This window comes from Bufo gargarizans, chromosome 8 (genome assembly GCF_014858855.1).
Source record: "Bufo gargarizans isolate SCDJY-AF-19 chromosome 8, ASM1485885v1, whole genome shotgun sequence".
In the NCBI taxonomy this organism is placed as follows: Eukaryota; Metazoa; Chordata; class Amphibia; order Anura; family Bufonidae; genus Bufo; species Bufo gargarizans.
In genome coordinates, this window is record NC_058087.1 from 66,774,891 (window position 1) to 66,799,508 (window position 24,618).

Below are 24,618 nucleotides of genomic sequence, written 5' to 3' on the forward strand. Positions count from 1 at the left end.
GAGGGTAGCACTCTGGAACAACAACCAGATTCTCAGCTCCAGTGGGTCAGCATAGATGTCCAGGCAGGAAGCTCTATAACTGGCAACAAGAGAAGTGTGAGAGGAGAATATAAGGAGTTTGGGAGTGGCAGACAAGAAACAGCTGAGGAGGAGAAGCTACGGATCCCTGAGTGAGACAAAAAGGATAGCAAGGCAAACACAGAAAACAAACACTAAGAAACACCGTGATCTTTAGACATAGAGCGCGCAGCCACCCGCTGCGACTTCCTGACCCCGGGTATAACGGAGTCAGACGTGGCTCTTGACACCCTCGTGACAGATGTATAGTTTTATAGGAAAAGATTCAGTATAACCTGTATTTAAAGAGGACCTTTCACTGATCCTGATATTGTGAACTAAGTATACAGACATGTAGAGCGGTGCCTGGGGATCTCACTGCACTTACTATTATCCCCGGGCGCCGCTCCGTTCTCCCGCTATGCCCTCCGGTATCTTCTGTCACTAAGTTATAGTAGGCGGAGTCTGCCCTTGTTCTTCTGTAGCACTGGCCAATCAAATCGCAGAGCTCACAGCCTGGGAGAAAATAACCTCCCAGGCTGTGAGCTCTGCGCTGCGATTGGCCAGCGCTACAGCAGAACAAGGGCAGACTCCGCCTACCATAACTTAGTGACCGAAATCTCTGTCTACTATAACTTAGTGGCCGGAGATAACGGAGGGCATAGCGGGAGAACGGAGCGGCGCCCGGGGATAATAGTAAGTGCAGTGAGATCCCCGAGGGGCCGCTCTACATGTCTGTATACTTAGTTCACAATGTCAGGATCGGTGAAAGGTCCTCTTTAAATCATTTATATTCTTGCTCATTCTGGGCTTTGAAGTCCAGGAGGCGGTCCTATCAGTGATTGACAGCTGTCTCTGTATACACAGTCATAGGGGGAAGGCTGTCAATCCCTGATAGGACCGCCTTCTGGACTTCAAAGCGCAAGATGCAATTTACCATAAATGAATCTTTTCCCATAAAACTCTATGTCAATCTACTCATCATCTCCTCCGGAGCTCGGGCAACATGCTCCATGTGACAGGTTCCCTTTAAATTTCACATGGATCTGGAGTCCATGTGAAAACTTGTGTGAAAACCAAATTTAATCTGCGCTCTACTCTTTCCAATGGGAACCCATATTGTTGTTCATATGGCCACAAATTGGCAGATTTGAAATTTGAAGTGTAGAAAAGACATGTTTCCATGTGGAAATAGCATCAGACGTCACCTGCGGATTAGCTCCATCGAATGCAGCGATGCACAAATTAGTGCCAGAAATCAGATTTTTTGTACATGTATTTTAAACCACGTGAACTTAAGAGCGCAGTCACATGTAGCGTAAACACTGTGGATTTTCTGCAGCGGGACTGCGTGCAGGAAACCTGTCACGTTTGCAGTAGCAGCAAAGTGGAGGAGATTTTGACAAATCTCATCCACCTGCTGCAATAATATTCCGCTAAAATATCCGCACGTAACTTGATATGCAGTTTGGATTTTAAATCGGCAGCATGCAAATGTATGTTGTGGATCTCGGACGCTGTTTTTACACTTTGCATAGAGTGAAATTTGTGGGAAAACAATAGTATTTCTTACAATGGTTTCTGCAACATAAGCCACACAATTGATGCTGAGTTTGCTTCTGTGGAGTTCCACACTGGAGATCTACATGTGAGAAATCAGTGGGAATGCTCAATGAGATCTCAAGGCCTCTCGCACATGACCATGTACCTATTGCTGCCCGCAAACCACCGATCTGCAAAATACGGACACCCTCACATGGGTGACACTCGTGTGCTGTCCGTTTTTTTGGCGGACCCATAGAAATGAATGGCACCGTGTGCATTCCGCAAAAAATGCTGATCGGCTGTGTGCATGAGGCCTAAAAGGGATGAACAGTGGCTGATAATCTCACCAGGTTCTCAGGACTGTGTAGCTCGTGTGTTGTTGAAGCGCAGCGAGTGATCAGAGACTTAAACATGGAGCTCACGATGATACCCTCTACATTTTGAGCTGTAGACTTATTGTCCATTGTTGCAAAATTGTTTCCAAACCCGGCCCTATCTGTGAATACATAGAGACAAGTCACTGTAATTAGCAATCCATTTTATTTTTAAGTTAAAGAGGTTTTCCCAGACTTCAATACTGATGAGCTATCCTCAGGATAGGTCAAAAGTATCTGATTGGTGGGGGTCTGACACCTTGGATCCCCACCGATCAGCTGGTGCTCGCAGTAGCGTCATGGCCTTCTGTCAGATTTTCCTAGGACATTGACGTCACAGTCATTGGTCACGTGGCCTTGGTGCAGCTCAGTCACATTGAAGTGAATGGGGCTGAGCACGATACCAAGCACAGCCACTATACAATGTACGGCACTGTGCTTGGTATCTCGCTCAGGCCTAGGCAAAGCTCAGTCACATTGAAGTGAATGAGGCTGGGCGTAATACCAAACACAGCCGCTATACTATGTACGGCACTGTGCTTGGTATCTCGCTCAGGCCTAGGCAAAGCTCAGTCACATTGAAGCGAATGGGGCTGAGCGTGATACCAAGCACAGCCACTATACTATGTGCAGCACTGTGCTTGGTATCTCTCTCAGGCCTAGGCAAAGCTCAGTCACACTGAAGTGAATGGGGCTGGGCGCAATACCAAGCACAGCCACTATACTATGTACGGCACTGTGCTTGGTATCTCGCTCAGGCCTAGGCAAAGCTCAGTCACATTGAAGTGAATGGGGCTGAGTGCGATACCAAGCACAGCCACTATACAATGTACGGCACTGTGCTTGGTATCTCGCTCAGGCCTAGGCAAAGCTCAGTCACACTGAAGTGAATGGGGCTGAGCGTGATACCAAGCACAGCCGCTATACAATGTACGGCACTGTGCTTGGTATCTCGCTCAGGCCTAGGCAAAGCTCAGTCACACTGAAGTGAATAGTGCTGGGCGCGATACCAAGCACAGCCGCTATACAATGTACGGCACTGTGCTTGGTGATCTGAGAGAGGGCCATGGTGCTCACAGGAACGCCAGTGTCTTCTCAAACAGCTGATCGGCGGAGGTCCCGGGAGTCTGACCCCCACCGATTAGATACTGATGACCTATCCTTATAATATTATAGGTTGGAAAACCCTTTTAATGTCATAAAAAACAAAGCAAAGCATCTACTGATCAGGAATTCTTCTAGTGGAAACATCAATACGACTCAATGACACAAATCTACTTTTTCAGTTATGTGGAAGATATAATATTCAAGTACAATCGATACATTATAACTTGCTATCCAAAAGCTAGAATTTTGTGTTGATTTTAGAATTTTAATGTTGATTTACTCTTACTGTCGGTTACTGGCTCCATGCAGAATCCTAGAAGTGCATGGAGAAAGTCGACCACATTATTAAGAGAATCTTTATTAACATAATCTTTCATTGTTTGCCGGAATTGCACTTTATCCAGTTTATACAGCTTAGTGAGACAGCTTTGTGCCTGCAAAATAAAAACAAAGAATGCATTTAGATAGTTCACCACTAGATGGCAGTAAAGAATGAAACCGTTTTATATCATTGCAGCTACGGTAGGCGCCTCAATCGGTTGTGAAAGGCAAACTGCAGTGCATTTTCCATAACGCTGTGTGAAGGAAAATATTTCATGAAAAGTTTACAGACTGATAGAAATTATTTATTAGACCATGTGCTTCATTTTGGGTGTTATGACATTTGGGACTACTAGGGTAGTAGCAGGCACATATAGAGCCCAACAACCTAGAAAGTCCATCTCCACACAGAGGCAGGGTGCAGCCGGTGATGGCTATGGATGATGGAAGAGATGAATGTCGCCCCATTCTATGTTCTACTAACAGTGTTCATACTATGAAACATGGTTACCCCGTTCTGCCGCATTACTTTATTAATGATTCCTATACTATGACATGGTGTGTGCAGTGTTACCTATATGTGGCATCATTATATTGTTTTTCTTGCCTGTGTTGTAATGTCAAGGTGTAATTGTTGACTCTCTTGTATTTGTTTGCACTTTCGTTGTACAGTAACATTATAGTTTATTATGCTTGTACTGTTACATCACTTTATACATTTTACCATAGTGTACATTGTCTTTTTCCTGAGGAATGCATTATCCATGCATTGTGGCATCACTGAATGTATTATCCCTGTACTGTGACATCACTGTGTGTATTATCCCTGTACTATGACATCACTATGTGTATTATCCCTGTGCTATGACATTACTGAATGTATTATCCCTGCACTATGACATCGCTATGTGTATTATCCCTGTACTGTGACATCACTGTGTGTATTATCCCTGTACTGTGACATCACTGTATTATTCCTGTACTGTGACATCACTGTGTGTACTATCCCTGTACTGTGACATCACTGTGTGTATTATCCCTGTACTGTGACATCACTGTATTATTCCAGTACTGTGACATCACTGCGTGTATTATCCCTGTACTGTGACATCACTGTGTGTATTATCCCTGTACTGTGACATCACTGTGTATATTATTCCTGTACTGTGACATCACTGTGTGTACTATCCCTGTACTGTGACATCACTGTGTGTATTATCCCTGTACTGTGACATCACTGTATTATTCCAGTACTGTGACATCACTGTGTGTATTATCCCTGTACTGTGACATCACTGTGTGTATTATCCCTGTACTGTGACATCACTGTATTATTCCTGTACTGTGACATCACTGTGTGTACTATCCCTGTGTTGTGACATCACTGTGTGTATTATACCTGTACTGTGACATCACTATGTGTATTATTCCTGCACTGTGACATCATTGTGTGCATTATCCCTGCACTGTGACATCACTGTGTGTATTATTCCTGCACTGTGACATCACTAAGTGTATTATCCCTGTACTGTGACATCACTGTGTGTATTATCCCTCTACTGTGACATCATTGTGTGCCTTATCCCTGCACTGTGACATCACTGTGTGTATTATTCCTGCACTGTGACATCACTATGTGTATTATCCCTGTACTGTGACATCACTGTGTGTATTATCCCTGTACTGTGACATCACTGTGTGTATTATCCCTGTACTGTGACATCACTGTGTGTATTATCCCTGTACTGTGACATCACTGTGTGTATTATCCCTGTACTGTGATGTCACTGTGTGTATTATCCCTGTACTGTGACATCACTGTGTGTATTATCCCTGTACTGTGACATCACTGTGTGTATTATCCCTGTACTGTGATGTCACTGTGTGTATTATCCCTGTACTGTGACATCACTGTGTGTATTATCCCTGTACTGTGACATCACTGTGTGTATTATCCCTGTACTGTGATGTCACTGTGTGTATTATCCCTGTACTGTGACATCACTGTGTGTATTATCCCTGTACTGTGACATAACTGCGCGTATTATCTCTGTACTGTGATGTCACTGTGTGTATTATCCCTGTACTGTGACATCACTGTGTGTATTATCCCTGTACTGTGACATAACTGCGCGTATTATCTCTGTACTCTGTACCTTCATCTGATGATCTCTGTAATAGGGACACCCCTTTGCTGGCCTTCACTGTGTTGAAGACCCATAGTTGGGGCTCCACGGTTATTTTGCATGTTACTGTTTCCCAGGGAGCTTTGCACTTTGGATTTCTGTGTTGAGACTCTTAAATTAGTGTTTTTTTTAAGCTGGTCTCCCCAAGATCAGCTATTGTTTTGATCTTAGCCTGATGAAGGTGGTGGCCCGCCACTGAAATGTGTAGCTAGCCTTTTATGTGTTTTTAGGTTTTTAATAAATAATCTTTCAGACAGCAGAGCAGCGTGCTTTTGTTTTTCTTGTTTTTCTGCTCCTTGTTTAGTGAACGTGTTCCTATGTGTACTCTGGACTCCATCTGGAGGATCCTGATGATCAAGCGCAGCAGCCTGACCCATCCTCTCAACAGGAGAGACCATGCCATTTCCTAGTGTTGTGCCTGGACTTGCACAACATTATTCGGTAAGGTATTCTCACCTTCAGTCCTTGAGAGCCCTAAGGTATTTCACAAGGGAGCGCCCCCTATTGTCTTGATTTTATCATTCCTGTACTGTGACATCACTGTATGCATTGTCCCTGTACTGTGACATCACTGTATGCATTGTCCCTGTACTGTGACATCACTGTGTGTATTATCCCTGTACTGTGACATCACTGTATTATTCCTGTACTGTGATATCATTGTGTATTATTCCTGTGCTGTGACATCACTGTGTGTATTATCCCTGTACTGTGACATTAATGTATTATTCCTGTAGTGTGACATCACTGTGTGTATTATTTCTGTACTGTGACATCACTGTATTATTCCTGTACTGTAACATCACTGTGTGTATTATTCCTGTACTGTGACATCACTGTATTATTCCTGCACTGTGACATCACTGTGTGTATTATTCCTGTACTGTGACATCACTGTATTATTCCTGTACTGTGACATCACTGTATTATTCCTGCACTGTAACATCACTGTGTGTATTATTCCTGTACTGTGACATCACTGTATTATTCCTGTACTGTGACATCACTGTGTGTATTATTCCTGTACTGTGACATCACTGTATTATTCCTGCACTGTGACATCACTGTGTGTATTATTCCTGTACTGTGACATCACTGTGTATTATTCCTGTACTGGGAATTATGCATTATGCCTTTGAATTAGTGAGACCAAAATAATCATACGTTTTCCCCTAAGTTTATGGGAAAGAAGGTGAATACACCAACACAGATTCTTTACAGTAAGAGCAGTGAGACTATGGAACTCCCTGTCTGAGGAGGTGGTAATGGTGAACTCAGTAAAAGTATGAATGCTCACTAGTCACTAAGATTGAGACACCAAACTGGAATTCTCCAATTTGAATTGTAGAAAACGTAACATTTATTAATACATCTAAAAATGCAAAATACACAATACTAGACACAATACAGGGGGGTGTTGGGGTTAGAAATTAGCTATGGGTTCCAGCCATTTCTAGTTATGTCCCTAATGCGAGGCAAACCCTAGAGTGAACTGCAGTGGCAGCTACTCACCCCAAAGCAATACAGGGATCCCTACTACTCCGTCTACTAGGTGGAAGAGCGACATACTGTAGTAACGGGACTCAAGACAAGAAGGCAGTGGCCAAATCAGCATTTGACCAACAGTTATAGAAGATGTATGGGCACCTTAATAAATACAAATGACAACAGCTCATTCCATTCTATAACAAACCTGATTCCTTAGACGATCTCCAGACAACCCGCGATGACCTTCACCACAGCCATAGGCACAGCCTAATGATTTCACCAGTTTGATGAGCATGGTGAGCGCCAATTTGTGGGTGGTTGCTGGGACATTCTCATCCTTTTATGAGATAAAAGAAATAAACTATGACTATAAGATAGCACACCATGCATAGTTCAAGGGTTCATAAGACACCATAAAATCATAATAATGATAATAAAAGTGGTACTTGAGTTATATAAAAAAATATGATTTTATCTCCAATTGTAAAAATATGTGTTATATGACCAAATTATGCATCTGTTAATACCAATTAAATGGTTATAATTACCTTTTCATCATTTTTTTCATTCTTGTGTTGACTGTCACCATCATCTCCTCCGCCGCCTCCGCTTCCTGTTCCACCACTAGAAGCACCTGTAAAGCCACAGCTTGATCCTCGGGAAGCTCCTTTCACCTGGAAGTTCCCTTCACTTTGCCTCTTTTCCCCACTACCTGAAGCTGATATAATAGAGGGTTCGTTTTCCTTGTTTTCGCTCTTTTTTCTCTTTTTCTCGACACAGGGCACAACTCCCAGCTGGAGCAGACAGTCTACAATATTCAGGGCTACATCACAGATCCTGGAACTGATATCATGGTTCAGAACAAGGTATACTGCTTTAAGAACAACCTAGGAAAAAGTGAAAACATTGTGTCAGCTACGGTTATAAAATGTGTGCATTATTGCGATGATAGTGGAAATTGCACAGTCATCACATAACGTCCTAAAACTCTTCCAATCTACTGCATTTCACCTTCTGCTGGTCAAAGTCATCGCAAGGTGAGCAGTGAGTTTCTGTGCATGCATAGATGAGATTTATTCCCATACCGCTAGATCCAGCATTCCATTCTTGTGGACAAAATTGTTGGTGCCATCTATGTGGTCTGTGTCCTCCAGGCTGCTGTAGTTAATGCAGGAATCTGTGAGGCTACGTGGTAGATTGGCACAGGCAAGAGGTTCATGTGGCATTTCAGGGATGGGCACTTGATTGCAGAGCTTTCTCATGTGATCAGCAAAAAAGTCAGCATAGCCAACGTTGAATGATGCAAGAGTAGTGTTGAAGGTGGCCACAGTTATGGTAGAAATTTGGGACCTCACTACAAAGAATTAGGATTCCTTAGTGGTTATTTATTCTAATTCACACAACACTTTACGTAATGCTCATACTTCATATATATATATAAAACATACCATCTTTAGATGGATTTTCTCCATGGCTGTTGGAGTGGTCAGGAAGATCACTAAGCAAAGTATGATGGGAGTGAGAATGCCTTGCACTCAAGCTGTCCATTTCAGTTGCTGTATCGGAGCTTCCACGCCTTGTAAATTTACCTATGGCAAAATGAACTATGTCAGCATTTTTACAAGAATCTTGTCATAGACCTCAGATTTAGCTACAAAATGAACAGCATCACAGTGCTGGAAGGCCAGTACCAGGGCTCAAGTCCACAAAATAGAGTACAATGAATGTCAATTCCCACCCATCTTAATTATCTGACAGTTGTATGTGCTCCATTGTAAGTCATAATCAGAAGCTATGTTTGATCTTTTTGCAGAACTATCAGAGTTACTTCCACCTTAGGGGTGTCCAGGACTTAAATATCGACAATCTATTCCCTAGATAGGTCCTCAGTATTGGATCGGTGGGAGTCTGAATCCCAGCAGTCGGATCGATCAGCTGTTTGAAGGTGCAGCAGAGCTCGGATGTGCGCCGCAGCCTCTTCACAGTATACTAAGCACATGTTATACACTGTTTAGCAGCTATGCTTGGGATTGCAGCTCATCCCTATTCACCAGAATGGGATTGAGCTGCTCAAAGGCCATGTAACCAATGGATGTAACATCACGGCCTGAGAAAGAGGTCCAAGTGCTTCAGCACTGCCCAACAGCTGATTGTCAGGGGTGCCAGGAATTGCCCCCTATTGAGGATAGGTCATCAATATGTCTCTTTAACTCACCCGTATTAAGGAAAGAGAAGTTAAAGGGGCTGCCTCACTTCAGCAAATAGCATTTATTATGTAGAGAAAGTTAAACGGGTTTTCTGGGATTTTGATACTTATGTTTTCCCATAGACTTCTATTAGGACGGAGCAAAACGGAATGCCTCTTAAAGGCTTCCGTTTTGCATTCCATCCTCTGGATTCCGTTATGTTCCATTATAACCCTGTTATAACGGAAAGCCTTAACGGACTCCATAACGCTAGTGTGAACCCACCCTAAATCACATCTTTCACAAGGCTGCCTAATGATTCCTTTGCGGGACAGAGCCTACAGCTACCAAACTCACCTAATATTGTGGTTTGCCAGCCCCCTTTCTCAATAGTGCGCCTGTCCTCTCCAATACCAGAAAAACTCCCAAAGGAAAACGTACTGCGGGTCGGGGATACGTCCAAGTGGTCTTCATGCAGTAGAAAGGGCATCCCTATCCTACGTTGCCGCTTCTTCCCATGGTGATGATATGGAATTGATCCCTTCCGCTCTCTGTCATCTCTTCTGGTCCTCAGCTGCAGAAGCACAAACCATAGATGATTTTAGTACAATGCATATTGAAGCATTTTTTTCTTTCTCAGCTGGTTGCAAATAAAATGCATTGCAAATGTTGAGAGATGATAGCTTACCCTCTTGAAAATGTTGATTCCAATATCTGAGGAGAGATCTGGTATTGCAGATCTTCGAAGATTAGTCAATGATACTTTGGCATATGGCTCTGTGCCCAGTGCCCTGTCCTCTTCATTGCATTTGGTCATATCCTTTAAGATAAAAACTAACTATATGAAAAGTTTTTTTTTTTTATATATACTCTTTTACCAAGTCCAATGCAAAGCAGTCACTGACCTGATGTAATACTTATATATTTGTGGACGGACCACTTTGTTTCCTAATTTATTTTGGTTATATACACTGACAAGCAAAAGGGTAACATCCGTTTAACGTATACATTGGAGAAAAAAGATACAAAAGCATAGCATACCACGCTTTTCTATCCTGTAGTCTGGTAAAAAATACAAATTATACCTTAATGTATAAATTTTTTGTACATTGGAACTCTACGGGAAAGGTTAACATATAAGTTTTTTGTATACTTTAAGCAGATGGCAGAACGTGATACAAACCCACCCTAAGCCGTCTGTAATGCATGCCTCCTCCCCTGCCTGGAAGCTGTGTTTTGGCTTTTTCTCTCCGCAGTGTCGGGTTGTCAGAGGACTTGGTGCCAAAGATGAAGTCAGGGGCAGCATATCTGCATCCAGCATCGGCCTTCAAACACTACCTGGCTGGACATAAGTTTTATTCTGCTACCGCTACCTATTTTAGACTCTGATGCTGATCCTGATTTGCCTCTGATTTCTACTCTGGCTGATACTGCTGTGTTTCTGACTTTGCTTCTCTTTGTGCCCCAGTTATTCTGCTGTATACCCATTGCTGACCTCTGCCCTTTCCCGGACTACACTTCTGTTTCTACTACATCGCCACCATCAATCCAAGACTATGAGGTTGAATATGGGGGACAGATGCTTGGTCAAAGGAATGTATGAGATCGTTAGTAAATAGACGACTCCATATTATACGAATGGGTCTACGAGGAGCGCTAATTTTTAGCATGCTGAAAGATCACGATGGATGAGAAACAAGTGATTTGTCCCTCATCTTTGAATCGTTAATACATCACACAATTCTTGTTCATTTTTGCTCGAATGCGCAAGAATCTGTACGATATTCACTCCGTGTAAAAAAGCGTTAACAGTTAAACAATAGTAGATTTCGTTTTTGATACATCAGGCTTCATATCTTAGTTGACTGCAATGAGTCTAATATATATGTTTGCATACAGTTTATGTAAAACACGCAAATATGTTCTAAAATGTATGTAAGAGATATATGATCTCTAACCTGGGTTTTATGGGTGTTTACAAGGGAAGGTGCTGCTGCCACCATGGAGCTACTGCGAGGCCGTGGGAGAGGGAGTTCCTCAGGTTCAGGAGACTTTTCTGGTTTCTCCTCCAACATATGCTTAAGTCGATAAAGGTAGTACATGAGTGACCACTGAGTTCCTTCTTCTGACCAGTGAGGCTGCAGCAAACACCTCAAAACGGCCACATCAAAATAAGTGGCATAGCGGGATTTTTGGCACGGAGGAATCACAAAAGAAGGTCTAAAAGTTAAAGGCAAAATGAAATGGTTAACTCTACCTAGAATTTTGAAGCGAATCTAAATAAATATGAACTGCAAAAAAGGCATTGTTACCTTGGAAAGGACAGTCCTCTACCCTGTGAGGTTTGGGATGTAGTGCAACCATCAAATGAGTTGGCTCTCTGGCAGCTGGATACAGTAGGTCTTGGAGGTACTAGGTCTCCTGGATGGGCAACTTCAGAAACCACTTCAAACCCCTTGTGTATACAAAGGAATTACATTTTAAACTGTTACCCATATCATATCTTCAATTATGCAAATATTCATTATACTTATGTATTCCAAAATGTGTTACTTAAATAATAACTGCATTGGGCTCCAAGACTGGAAGTTTCTATGCCACTTTCAAAAATACATCTGAGCCTGATTCTATCTTTTTGCACCAGTCATGAGACTCCCAGGGAAGCTGGTAAGAGCACATCCATGGGCTATCCTTGGTGCAGATGTACATGTTATAGAATTGTTGTTGATGAGATGTCAAGCTATTGCTTAACCAATGCTTCCCCCTCACAACCCTATATTCCAATAAATACTGATGGGAACTACCAATCCTTTCGGGATAAAATTGCCTTTCAACCTAGACAATTTTCTACTGAGACTAGAGATTGACAGATACTCAATCCCCCAAGAACTGTACTTTGCCACATCTTGATGGCTTTTCTTCAAAGCATAGCACAGAACTGGAAGTCTGCTTTAATACTTTCTATATCTAAAATAATAAGGAAAGTGAAAATTAACTGTAGTTTCGAAAAGATGATTGCCAAAAGCAATAATACTACTGACAAGTATCTAAAAAATTGGGCACTGTGGATCTCCTCAGAACATATCTCACTATTAGACACTTGATTCTGGCCCGAAATGTAACAAATCAAGCTGTATTGTCTTTAACTTGTTAAAATTAATAAAAACTTATTGAGATTAGAAAGGCCTAACACTGGTAGGTGTCTTACCTCTGTGGCACCTGTGCTCTGCTTTGGGGAATCCACCACTTTGTTCTGACTGTTGCATGGAGAACTTCGTTTTGCTAAAAGACAGATGAATTGAAAGTTACAGTTTTTGCCAGGCAGAGTACAACAAAAACTCAGTGTAGTATTTTATTTTCTTAAAATTGAAAGATGAAATCAGATTTTCGCAATTTTCCTTTGCACTAGTTTTGATAAATCTCCATTGTGCAGTGCAGAACAGAATATTGTAACACTGTTAAAAAATGGATCATCGTTATTTTATGTAAAGGGAACCTGTCATCAAAAGAAACAATAGGCTCCCTCATTCCAAAAACTAAGAAGCAATTCAGACGAAAAAATAGTAAAAGAGCTGAGCTCGAGGAGAAATGTCTATTGATTGACTCCACTCCGGCTTCTCCCTGCCTGGCGCGGCTTGATTGCTGACTTCCCTTTCAGTTTAGAAGTTATAATGATTAATAGGGAATTACAAAATAGCCGTTTTCTATAAAATTCCTGCCAACAGATCTGATTTTCATGGGACTAACTCACAAATCATAATGTAAAAGGAGAGTGTTTAAAAACATCCAATTTTTTGGACCTGAAATGTTTGTAAATATGGCTTATAAGTGTCTCATGATTAGATTCAAATGTTAGTAAATATGCAATAGGCCTTCCAGTCTTAACTCGTAGGATACCAGCTCCGTACATGTACGGCGCTGGAAACTGGGTCAGAAATCCCAGCGCCGTACAGCTATGGCGCTGTGTATACCCGGTACCTGAGCGAAATCGCTTGGTGCCCGGGGTACGATGGCTGCTCTGCACGGCAGTCAGCCATGTTTCCTACGGGCACAGGGAGGTTTTTCCACCTCCCTGCAGCCCCGATCGCCGCCATTGTCCGATTTCTGCAGACCGGCAATCGCAGCTCCGGATGGATTTTTATCCATTTATGGAGCTACAGGGGGGGTCGTAAATGGGTGACTGGTGCTGAACTAGCCAGCACCTGTCTCCCCCGAGTGAGGCAGGGGACACCGGTGTTTGGGGTCCCCTGCCAGCGCTGCGATTGGCTGGAACAACGCTCCAGCCAATGGTAGCGCTATAGCAGCACAGGGGCTGAAACTGTCTGCAGGAAGCCATTCTAGCTGGTGACTGCATGCAGAGAGGTTCTGTGCTTTTCTGTGCTGCTTGTTGGCTTGCTGGGACTTGTGGTGCACCACTACTGCTATTTCCTGCTGAAAGAAGAAAAGAAGTAAAACTTCTGGAATTGCTGCACAGATTTTTTTTTATTTGCAGCATTTCCAGATCCTTAACCACTTCAGCCCCGCTAGGTGAAACCCCCTTCATGACCAGAGCACTTTTTACACTTCGGCACTACACTCCTTTCACCGTTTATCGCTCGGTCATGCAACTTACCACCCAAATGAATTTTACCTCCTTTTCTTCTCACTAATGGAGCTTTCATTTGGTGGTATTTTATTGCTGCTGACATTTTTACTTTTTTTGTTATTAATCAAAATGTAACGATTTTTTTACAAAAAAATGACATTTTTCACTTTCAGCTGTAAAATTTTGCAAAAAAAACGACATCCATATATAAATTTTTCGCCAAATTTATTGTTCTACATGTCTTTGATAAAAAAAAATGTTTGGGCAAAAAAAAAAATGGTTTGGGTAAAAGTTATAGCATTTACAAACTATGGTACAAAAATGTGAATTTCCGCTTTTTGAAACAGCTTTGACTTTCTGAGCACCTGTCATGATTCCTGAGGTTCTACAATGCCCAAACAGTAGAAAAGCCTCACAAATGACCCCATTTCGGAAAGTAGACACCCTAAGGTATTCGCTGATGGGCATAGTGAGTTCATAGAACTTTTTATTTTTTGTCACAAGTTAGCGGAAAATGATGATGATTTTATTTTTTATTTTTTTCTTACAAAGTCTCATATTCCACTAACTTGCGACAAAAAATAAAAAATTCTAGGAACTCACCATGCCCCTCACAGAATACCTTGGGGTGTCTTCTTTCCAAAATGGGGTCACTTGTGGGGTAGTTATACTGCCCTGGCAATTTAGGGGCCCAAATGTGTGAGAAGAACTTTGCAATCAAAATGTGTAAAAAATGACCGGTGAAATCCAAAAGGTGCACTTTGGAATATGTGCCCCTTTGCCCACCTTGGCAGCAAAAAAGTGTGACACATCTGGTATCGCCGTACTCAGGAGAAGTTGGGGAATGTGTTTTGGGGTGTCATTTTACATATACCCATGCTGGGTGAGAAAAATATCTTGGTCAAATGCCAACTTTGTATAAAAAAATGGGAAAAGTTGTCTTTTGCCAAGATATTTCTCTCATCCAGCATGGGTATATGTAAAATGACACCCCAAAACACATTCCCCAACTTCTCCTGAGTACGGCGATACCAGATGTGTCACACTTTTTTGCTGCCAAGGTGGGCAAAGGGGCACATATTCCAAAGTGCACCTTTCAGATTTTGCAGGCCATTTTTTACACATTTTGATTGCAAGGTACTTCTCACACATTTGGGCCCCTAAATTGCCAGGGCAGTATAACTACGCCACAAGTGACCCCATTTTGGAAAGAAGACACCCCAAGGTATTCCGTGAGGGGCACTGGCGAGTTCCTAGAATTTTTTATTTTTTGTCACAAGTTAGCGGAAAATGATGATTTTTTTTTTCTCTTTTTTCCTTACAAAGTCTCATATTCCACTAACTTGCGACAAAAAATAAAAAATTCTAGGAACTCGCCATGCCCCTCACGGAATACCTTGGGGTGTCTTCTTTCCAAAATGGGGTCACTTGTGGCGTAGTTATACTGCCCTGGCAATTTAGGGGCCCAAATGTGTGAGAAGTACTTTGCAATCAAAATCTGTAAAAAATGACCGGTGAAATCCGAAAGGTGCACTTTGGAATATGTGCCCCTTTGCCCACCTTGGCATCAAAAAAGTGTCACACATCTGGTATCGCCGTACTCAGGAGAAGTTGGGGAATGTGTTTTGGGGTGTCATTTTACATATACCCATGCTGGGTGAGAGAAATATCTTGGCAAAAGACAACTTTTCCAATTTTTTTATACAAAGTTGGCATTTGACCAAGATATTTTTCTCACCCAGCATGGGTATATGTAAAATGACACCCCAAAACACATTGCCCAACTTCTCCTGAGTACGGCGATACCAGATGTGTCACACTTTTTTACTGCCAAGGTGGGCAAAGGGGCACATATTCCAAAGTGCACCTTTCGGATTTTGCAGGGCATTTTTTACACATTTTGATTGCAAAGTACTTCTCACACATTTGGGCCCCTAAATTGCCAGGGCAGTATAACTACCCCACAAGTGACCCCATTTTGGAAAGAAGACACCCCAAGGTATTCCGTGAGGGGCATGGCGAGTTCCTAGAATTTTTTATTTTTTGTCGCAAGTTAGTGGAATATGAGACTTTGTAAGGAAAAAAGAGAAAAAAAAAATCATCATTTTCCACTAACTTGTGACAAAAAATAAAAAATTCTAGGAACTCGCCGTGCCCCTCACGGAATACCTTGGGGTGTCTTCTTTCCAAAATGGGGTCACTTGTGGCGTAGTTATACTGCCCTGGCAATTTAGGGGCCCAAATGTGTAAGAAGTACCTTGCAATCAAAATGTGTAAAAAATGGCCTGCGAAATCCGAAAGGTGCCCCTTTGCCCACCTTGGCTGCAAAAAAGTGTCACACATGTGGTATCGCCGTACTCAGGAGAAGTTGGGCAATGTGTTTTGGGGTGTCATTTTACATATACCCATGCTGGGTGAGAGAAATATCTTGGCAAAAGACAACTTTTCCCATTTTTTTATACAAAGTTGGCATTTGACCAAGATATTTTTCTCACCCAGCATGGGTATATGTAAAATGACACCCCAAAACACATTCCCCAACTTCTCCTGAGTACGGCGATACCACATGTGTGACACTTTTTTGCAGCCTAGATGCGCAAAGGGGCCCAAATTCCTTTTAGGAGGGCATTTTTAGACATTTGGATCCCAGACTTCTTCTCACACTTTCGGGCCCCTAAAAAGCCAGGGCAGTATAAATACCCAACATGTGACCCCACTTTGGAAAGAAGACACCCCAAGGTATTCAATGAGGGGCATGGCGAGTTCCTAGAATTTTTTATTTTTTTGCATAAGTTAGCGGATATTGATTTTTTTTTTGTTTTTTTCTCACAAAGTCTCACTTTCCGCTAACTTAGGACAAAAATTTCAATCTTTCATGGACTCAATATGCCCCTCACGGAATACCTTGGGGTGTCTTCTTTCCGAAATGGGGTCACATGTGGGGTATTTATACTGCCCTGGCTTTTTAGGGGCCCTAAAGCGTGAGAAGAAGTCTGGAATATAAATGTCTAAAAATGTTTACAGCATTTGGATTCCGTGAGGGGTATGGTGCGTCCATGTGAGATTTTATTTTTTGACACAAGTTAGTAGAATATGAGACTTTGTAAGAAAAAACAAAACAAAACAAACAAAAAATTTCCGCTAACTTGTGCCAAAAAAAATGTCTGAATGGAGCCTTACCAGGGGGGGGTGATCAATGACAGGGGGGTGATCAATGACAGGGGGGTGATCAATGACAGGGGGGTGATCACCCATATAGACTCCCTGATCACCCCCCTGTCACTGATCACCCCCCCTGTAAGGCTCCATTCAGACATCCGCATGATTTTTACGGATCCATGGATACATGGATCGGATCCACAAAACACATGCGGACGTCTGAATGGAGCCTTACAAGGGGGTTATCAATGACAGGGGGTGATCAGGGTGATCACCCCCCTGTCACTGATCACCCCCCCTGTAAGGCTCCATTCAGACATCCGCATGATTTTTTACGGATCCATGGATACATGGATCGGATCCACAAAACACATGCGGACGTCTGAATGGAGCCTTACAGGGGGGTTATCAATGACAGGGGGTGATCACCCCCCTGTCACTGATCACCCCCCCTGTAAGGCTCCATTCAGACATCCGCATGATTTTTTACGGATCCATGGATACATGGATCGGATCCACAAAACGCATGCGGACGTCTGAATGGAGCCTTACAGGGGGGTTATCAATGACTGGGGGTGATCAGGGTGATCACCCCCCTGTCACTGATCACCCCCCCTGTAAGGCTCCATTCAGACATCCGCATGATTTTTTACGGATCCATGGATACATGGATCGGATCCACAAAACGCATGCGGACGTCTGAATGGAGCCTTACAGGGGGGTTATCAATGACAGGGGGTGATCAGGGTGATCACCCCCCTGTCAATGATCACCCCTCCTGTAAGGCTCCATTCAGACATCCACATGATTTTTTACGGATCCATGGATACATGGATCGGATCCACAAAACGCATGCGGACGTCTCAATGGAGCCTTACAGGGGGGTTATCAATGACAGGGGGTGATCAGGGTGATCACCCCCCTGTCAATGATCACCCCTCCTGTAAGGCTCCATTCAGACATCCGCATGATTTTTTACGGATCCATGGATACATGGATCGGATCCACAAAACACATGCGGACGTCTGAATGGAGCCTTACAGGGGGGTTATCAATGACAGGGGGTGATCAGGGTGATCACCCCCCCCTGTAAGGCTCCATTCAGACATCCGCATGATTTTTTACGGATCCATGGATACATGGATCGGATCCACAAAACACATGCGGACGTCTGAATGGAGCCTTACAGGGGGGTTATCAATGACAGGGGGGTGATCAGGGAGTGTATATGGGTGATCACCCGCCTGTCATTGATCACCCCCTGTAAGGCTCCATTCAGACGTCCGCATGTGTTTTGTGGATCCGATCCATGTATCCATGGATCCGTAAAAATCATGCGGACGTCTGAATGGAGCCTTACAGGGGGGTGATCAATGACAGGGGGTGATCAATGACAGGGGGTGATCAGGGAGTGTATATGGGTGATCACCCGCCTGTCATTGATCACCCCCCTGTAAGGCTCCATTCAGACGTCCGCATGATTTTTACGGATCCATGGATACATGGATCGGATCCACAAAACACATGCGGACGTCTGAATGGAGCCTTACAGGGGGGTTATCAATGACAGGGGGGTGATCAGGGAGTGTATATGGGTGATCACCCGCCTGTCATTGATCACCCCCTGTAAGGCTCCATTCAGACGTCCGCATGTGTTTTGCGGATCCGATCCATGTATCCATGGATCCGTAAAAATCATGCGGACGTCTGAATGGAGCCTTACAGGGGGGTGATCAATGACAGGGGGTGATCAATGACAGGGGGTGATCAGGGAGTGTATATGGGTGATCACCCGCCTGTCATTGATCACCCCCCTGTAAGGCTCCATTCAGACGTCCGTATGCTTTTTGCGAATCCGATCCATGTATCCGTGGATCCGTAAAAATCATACGGACGTCTGAACGGAGCCTGACAGGGGGGTGATCAATGACAGGGCGGTGATCAGGGAGTTTATATGGGGTGATCATGGGTGATCAGGGGTTTATAAGGGGTTAATAAGTGACGGGGGGGGGGGGTGTAGTGTAGTGTGGTGTTTGGTGCTACTGTACTGACCTACCTAAGTCCTCTGGTGGTCGATCCTAACAAAAGGGACCACCAGAGGACCAGGTAGGAGGTATATTAGACGCTGTTATGAAAACAGCGTCTAATATACCTGTTAGGGGTTAAAAAATTCGGATCTCCAGCCTGCCAGCGAGCGATCGCCGCTGGCAGGCTGGAGATCCACTCGCTTACCTTCCGTTCCTGTGAGCGCGCGCGTTCACAGGAAATCTCGGCTCTCGCGGGAGGACGCGTATATGCGTCCACCCAGAAGAGCAGGACCGCCAGCAGGACGCAATCCTGCGTACGGCGGTCCTGAGGTGGTTAAACCACGCTCCATCGCGGTCCCTTCCCGTCCTTTTTTTTACGGACACCATTTGGTCCGTGCGCTTTTTGGGTTATTTTATTTTTTGAATTTTTCAGATCTGCAACCCCTTTTTCTGCATGCGAGCTTTGACCACCAAGTGCTGTTCAGTGCATACCTGCCTGATCAGGACCTGGTAATTATTTTTTGCCTTTTTTTTCCCCACATTTGGTTCAAAAAGAATAAATTGTAGTTAGAGCTTTATATAAATATATATAGAGCTCTATATTTCTATAGTGTGCGGATTTGCTCTGGTAGACAGGCTTGCGGACGCAGTATAGCGGCAATGCAACGTCTTTAACTTAAACAGTTCAGTGTTTATTCACACATAAGGATAAACAAAACAAAAAGTCAATTTCGGGGAAAACAGTCACCTTGAGTCTGCTGTTTGTTCACACCATGCAGCAATGCAGAAGTCCTTGGACATAGCATAAGCCACCTGCTCTCACTCAACAAGGTAGCAGGCCTTTATCCAAGCCCAAACTCCCAGGTCCCAACATAGAGACTGACAGAGCTTCACTGTCAGAGAGGAGTAAATTCCTACCACCTGACAGTGCTGCCTGAGTTTTATAGCCCAAACCAAAACCCAGCCTGGAACGCGGGGAGAAGCCACCCACCCTGCACTTTGGCTTCTCCCAGTAAGAGCCGGCCCGGATCAGCTTTACAGCCGAGCACGGATCAGTAGTGTCCATTACTGATGGCGTCTGCTCAGTTTGCACTGCAAGTTTTTTTTGTGCAGAAAATACATTTTTTTTGTACAGAAAATACATTTTTTTTGTACAGCAAAGACTTTTTTTTTTTCTCCAAAATTTTATTTCAAATTTATTACAAGTCCTTTCACATGAGAAAACACAACATACACACCCCTCACAATAAATAAAGGTTTACATATTTCACACATCACACCCCAATAAAATAAAAATGGCTGGCCAGTCCCAACGAGTGTATTCAGCTGAAGAGGCATACGCGTATCTTGCCTCTGATACTGAGTCTGCCAGTGAGGGAGAAGAGGATGCCACTTTCCTCTACTCCTCTACCCCCTCATCATCATCATCCGCTAATGAGGGACCCTCTAGAATTGTTTAAACAATTATAGCACACTTTCTGTAAATCCAATAAACTTCATTTCACTTCTCAAATATCACTGTGTGTGTCTCCTATATGATATATTTAACTGACATTTTTTATCGTAACAACCAACGATTTATAAAGGAAAATCATGACGATTAACAAGGTTGCCCAAACTTTCGCATCCCACTGTATATGGCCAGCAATTTATTTCCTAGAACCCCACAACACCATACGCTAGACCCCAAGGTTGGACCCCAGTAAATACAGCAGAGATGATGACCTTTTGGGGGCTCTTGCTGCATATGGGCCTTGTTAAAAAAGATTACTCAGTATTGGAGTGCGGATGTCTTGTAGCACACTCCAATTTACAGTAATACCATGGCCTGCAATCGATTCCAATCAATACTTAAAGGGAACCTGTCACCGGGATTTTGTGTACAGAGCTGAGGACATGGGTTGCTAGATGGCCGCTAGCAAGTCCGCAATACCCAGTCCCCATAGCTCTGTGTGCTTTTATTGTGTCAAAAAAACGATTTGATACATATGCAAATTAACCTGAGATGAGTCCTGTCCCTGAGATGAGTCGTTTTTTTGACACAATAAAAGCACACAGAGCTATGGGGACTGGGTATTGCGGACTTGCTAGCGGCCATCTAGCAACCCATGTCCTCAGCTCTGTACACAAAATCCCTGTGACAGGTTCCCTTTAAGCTTTTGCATTACAACGATAATGCACAGTGCCCACCCCAGAATGACTCCGCATTTGACCATCTGTTAAAAATTAGGCCCGTCCTTGACCACTTCAACGCAATGTTTTCTGACGTTTACACCCCAGAACGAATCCCTTTTAATTTTCAAAGGGAGGGTAAGATTCTGCCACTACCTGCCCAGCAAGCGGGCAAGATATGGCATAAAAATGTATAAAATTCGGAGAGTAGCTCTGGGTACAAGTTCCGGATTTATGAAGGGAGGGACACCCAGATTGAATCCCCAGAATGCCCCCATCCTAGGAGTTAGTGGGAAGATAGTTGTGGACTTACTGCACCCACTGCTGGATAAGGGTTACTATCTATATGTGGACAATTACTACACGAGTCTACCACTGTTCCAGTCCTTAACTTCCAGAGGTACTGTGGCGTGCGGCACAATACGCAAAAATCAGAGAGCCCTCCCTAGATCCCTGGTAATCATCCCTGGCAACTACTAAGAAAAGGGAGAGAACATGTTGGTGGCTAAGGACAAGAGAGCTGTCCTTTTGCTGACCACCATTCACACTAACACCAGCTTCCCTGCCCCTGTACGTGGTACCACTACCACTGTCCCCAAACCAGACTGCATTCTGGACTACAACAGGCACATGGGCTGGGTTGATCTTTCAGATCAAGTTCTGAAGCCCTACAGTGCCACACGAAAAACAAAAGTGTGGTACAAAAAGCTGGCCGTGCACATTGTACAGACGGTGATGTACTGTACAATGCTTACGTGCTATTTAGATCTAGAGGCCAGACAAGAACATTCCTATAATTTCAAGAGGTGGTGATAAAGGCCATAATTTTTCCAAACCATGCAATGGAGGGCCCCAGTACTTCTGCAAGTTACGGTGCCCGAGTTGTACCAGGGCAACATTTCCCTGGTGAAGTCCCCCAAACAGCGAGGAAGGGAAGGACCACAAAAAAGATGCAGGGTGTGTTCCAAAAGGGGGATAAGGAAAGACACCATTTACCATTGCGAAACCTGCCCAGAAAAACCTGGCCTGTGCATTAATGATTGTTTTAGAATCTCCCACTCATCCATGGATTCATTTCATCCTTGATGTACCCTGTAGTTTTACCACCCTATATCTCTGATTTAGTCCTCATAGCTTACATATCCACTTTTCACCAACCACTACATATTCATTTCTGTAAAACACCACTGTGTTCAGAGGTGCCCTTTCCACCCGTTAAAATGTTCACACAGGGGTGCACTTTCCAAAATGGGGTCACTTCTTGGGGTTTTTAATTTCTGGGGATCTCAGGAATTTTTAAACATGCGACATGGCACCTAAAATCCATGTCTGTTTATTCAGGCCTACAAAATCAATATATTGCACTTTGTCTCTAGAGCCCTGCTGTGCACCCATACAGCAGGCTACAAGCACATGTGGGGTGTTGCCATATTCAGGGGGAAATGGGTAACAAAATGTGGGTTGTTTTGTGGGTTTTTGTGGGTTTTTTAATAAATAATGGTGATTTATATCAACTCAAATTTACCACTGTCATGAAGTACAATGTGTCACAAGAAAACAATCTCAGAATGGCTTGGATAAGTAAAAGCATTCCAAAGTTATTACCACATAATATTATACACATGTCAGATTTACAAAAATTGCCCTGGGATTTAAGGTGAATAGTGGCTCGGTACTGAAGGGGTTAAAAGGGTTGTCTCACTTCACCAAATGGCATTGATCATGTACATAAAGTTCATATGAGGCACTTACTAATGTATTGTGATTGTCCATGTTGCTTCCTTTGTTGGCTTGATTCATTTTTCCATCACAAAATATGCTGCTTGTTTCCAGGGGTTACGACCACCCTTCAATCCACCAACGGTGGCCATGCTTGCACAATATAGGAAAAGGTGCCAACCTCGCTGGTGGACGGGACCATGGGTCACTTTTTGTCTGGGTTTCGGCAGTGGCCGCAACCCCTGGAAACGAGCAGTAATGTAATGGAAAAATGAATCAAGCCAGCAAAGAAAGCAATACTGACAATCACAATACATTAGTAAGTGCCTTGTGTTAACTTTGTCTACATTGGTGGCACTGGCCACCAATGTGTTAACTACAGGGGAGGGAGGGGGAGGGCGGCCGCACTGGCCACCAATGTGTTAAATACAGGGGGGGGGGGGTCTGCCCCCTGCTGCCTGGCAGCACCTGCCATACAGCAGGGGGCAGTCATGTACACAGTTCTTTTAGTATATTCTAACCTGAAGCGTCCCCATCACCATGGGAACGCCTCTGTTAGAATATACTGTCGGATCTGAGTTTCACGATCTAAGGCAAATCCGATGGTATATTCTAACATAGAGGCGTTCCCATGGTGATGGCGACGCTTCAAGTTAAAATATACCATCGGATTGGAGAAAACTCCAATCCGATGGTATAAAAGGGACTCCTGACTTTACATTGAAAGTCAATGGGGGACGGATCCGTTTGCATTGCACCATATTGTGTAAACGTCAAACGGATCCGTCCCCATGGACTTGCATTGTAATTCAGGACGGATCCGTTTGGCTCCGCACGGCCAGGCGGACACCAAAACGACTTTTTTTTCATGTCCGTGGATCCTCCAAAAATCAAGGAAGACGGATGGAAAAACGGTCACGGATCACGGACCCCGTTTTTGCGGACCTTAAAAAAAAAACGGTTGTGTGCATGAGGCCTAAGTCTACACTATGGAATTGCTATTCACACAATCTCTTTACATGTAAGTATCTGAGAGCCCATTCTACAATACAGTCATAGTTTTGTAAACCACTTATTCTGCTTACAAAGATGGAGATAGCTACCTGTGATGATGTTCCGAATGGGTTTCACCAGTGCTGTAAAAGCAGGGACTTCAGGATGTCTGTGTTCCCACATTGGCTGCCAAATAACTAGTCCACTAGCAAGGCGAAATGTCAAGTCTGATTCCTGGTGGACAATAATAAATGAATAAAAGATGCGTAAAAGTGAGATTTTGAGAATGTTTACTGCACCATGAAAATAGAGGCTTCTTTATGAATGTGCTTACTTTAATCCTGTGAACTAGAGGAGCAAATAAGAAAACAAAGAGCTCCACTGTGGCCATAGAATTCTGGAGGAACTTCCTTCGGTTGTTCTCATCTTCTTCATTTGCATTGCTCTGCCTGGACTGTGTTGGAGATCCTTGATTTTCCTGGTGGATGAAAGCACCACTACCTCCTCCCCAGCTGGATCCTCTGTCACTACCAAACCTATCATTGTTGCAATCCTGAGGAGCTTCCAGAAGCATCCAGTGAAGAGTGTGAAGAAGCTTGGTTTCTGCAACACCAAGCTTATCCTGATGCCCTGTACAAACAAGGCAGCAAAACAAATTTAGACAAGCACCTCCATGGCATATTAGCTTGCAAATACTTT

At 43.5% G+C, this 24,618-nt stretch overlaps 1 protein-coding gene across 2 annotated transcripts in view; it reads right to left on the reverse strand.

The window, feature by feature from the left end:
- UNC80 (unc-80 homolog, NALCN channel complex subunit) overlaps positions 1-24,618 on the reverse strand; it is a 195,549-nt gene that overhangs the window by 158,591 nt on the left and 12,340 nt on the right. The window contains exons 4-16 of one of the 2 annotated variants that reach the window (XM_044304892.1): positions 24,254-24,549; positions 24,030-24,153; positions 12,473-12,546; positions 11,577-11,719; positions 11,223-11,484; positions 9,953-10,084; positions 9,622-9,838; positions 8,527-8,667; positions 8,164-8,432; positions 7,627-7,965; positions 7,284-7,415; positions 3,370-3,517; positions 1,950-2,098 (exon numbers count right to left, since the gene is read on the reverse strand). In XM_044304892.1, the coding sequence (XP_044160827.1) occupies positions 1,950-2,098; positions 3,370-3,517; positions 7,284-7,415; positions 7,627-7,965; positions 8,164-8,432; positions 8,527-8,667; positions 9,622-9,838; positions 9,953-10,084; positions 11,223-11,484; positions 11,577-11,719; positions 12,473-12,546; positions 24,030-24,153; positions 24,254-24,549 (2,426 nt within the window). Of the gene's footprint in view, positions 1-1,949; positions 2,099-3,363; positions 3,518-7,283; positions 7,416-7,626; positions 7,966-8,163; positions 8,433-8,526; positions 8,668-9,621; positions 9,839-9,952; positions 10,085-11,222; positions 11,485-11,576; positions 11,720-12,472; positions 12,547-24,029; positions 24,154-24,253; positions 24,550-24,618 lie in introns of those variants that run through there. The other variant, XM_044304891.1, reaches the window with a different exon arrangement.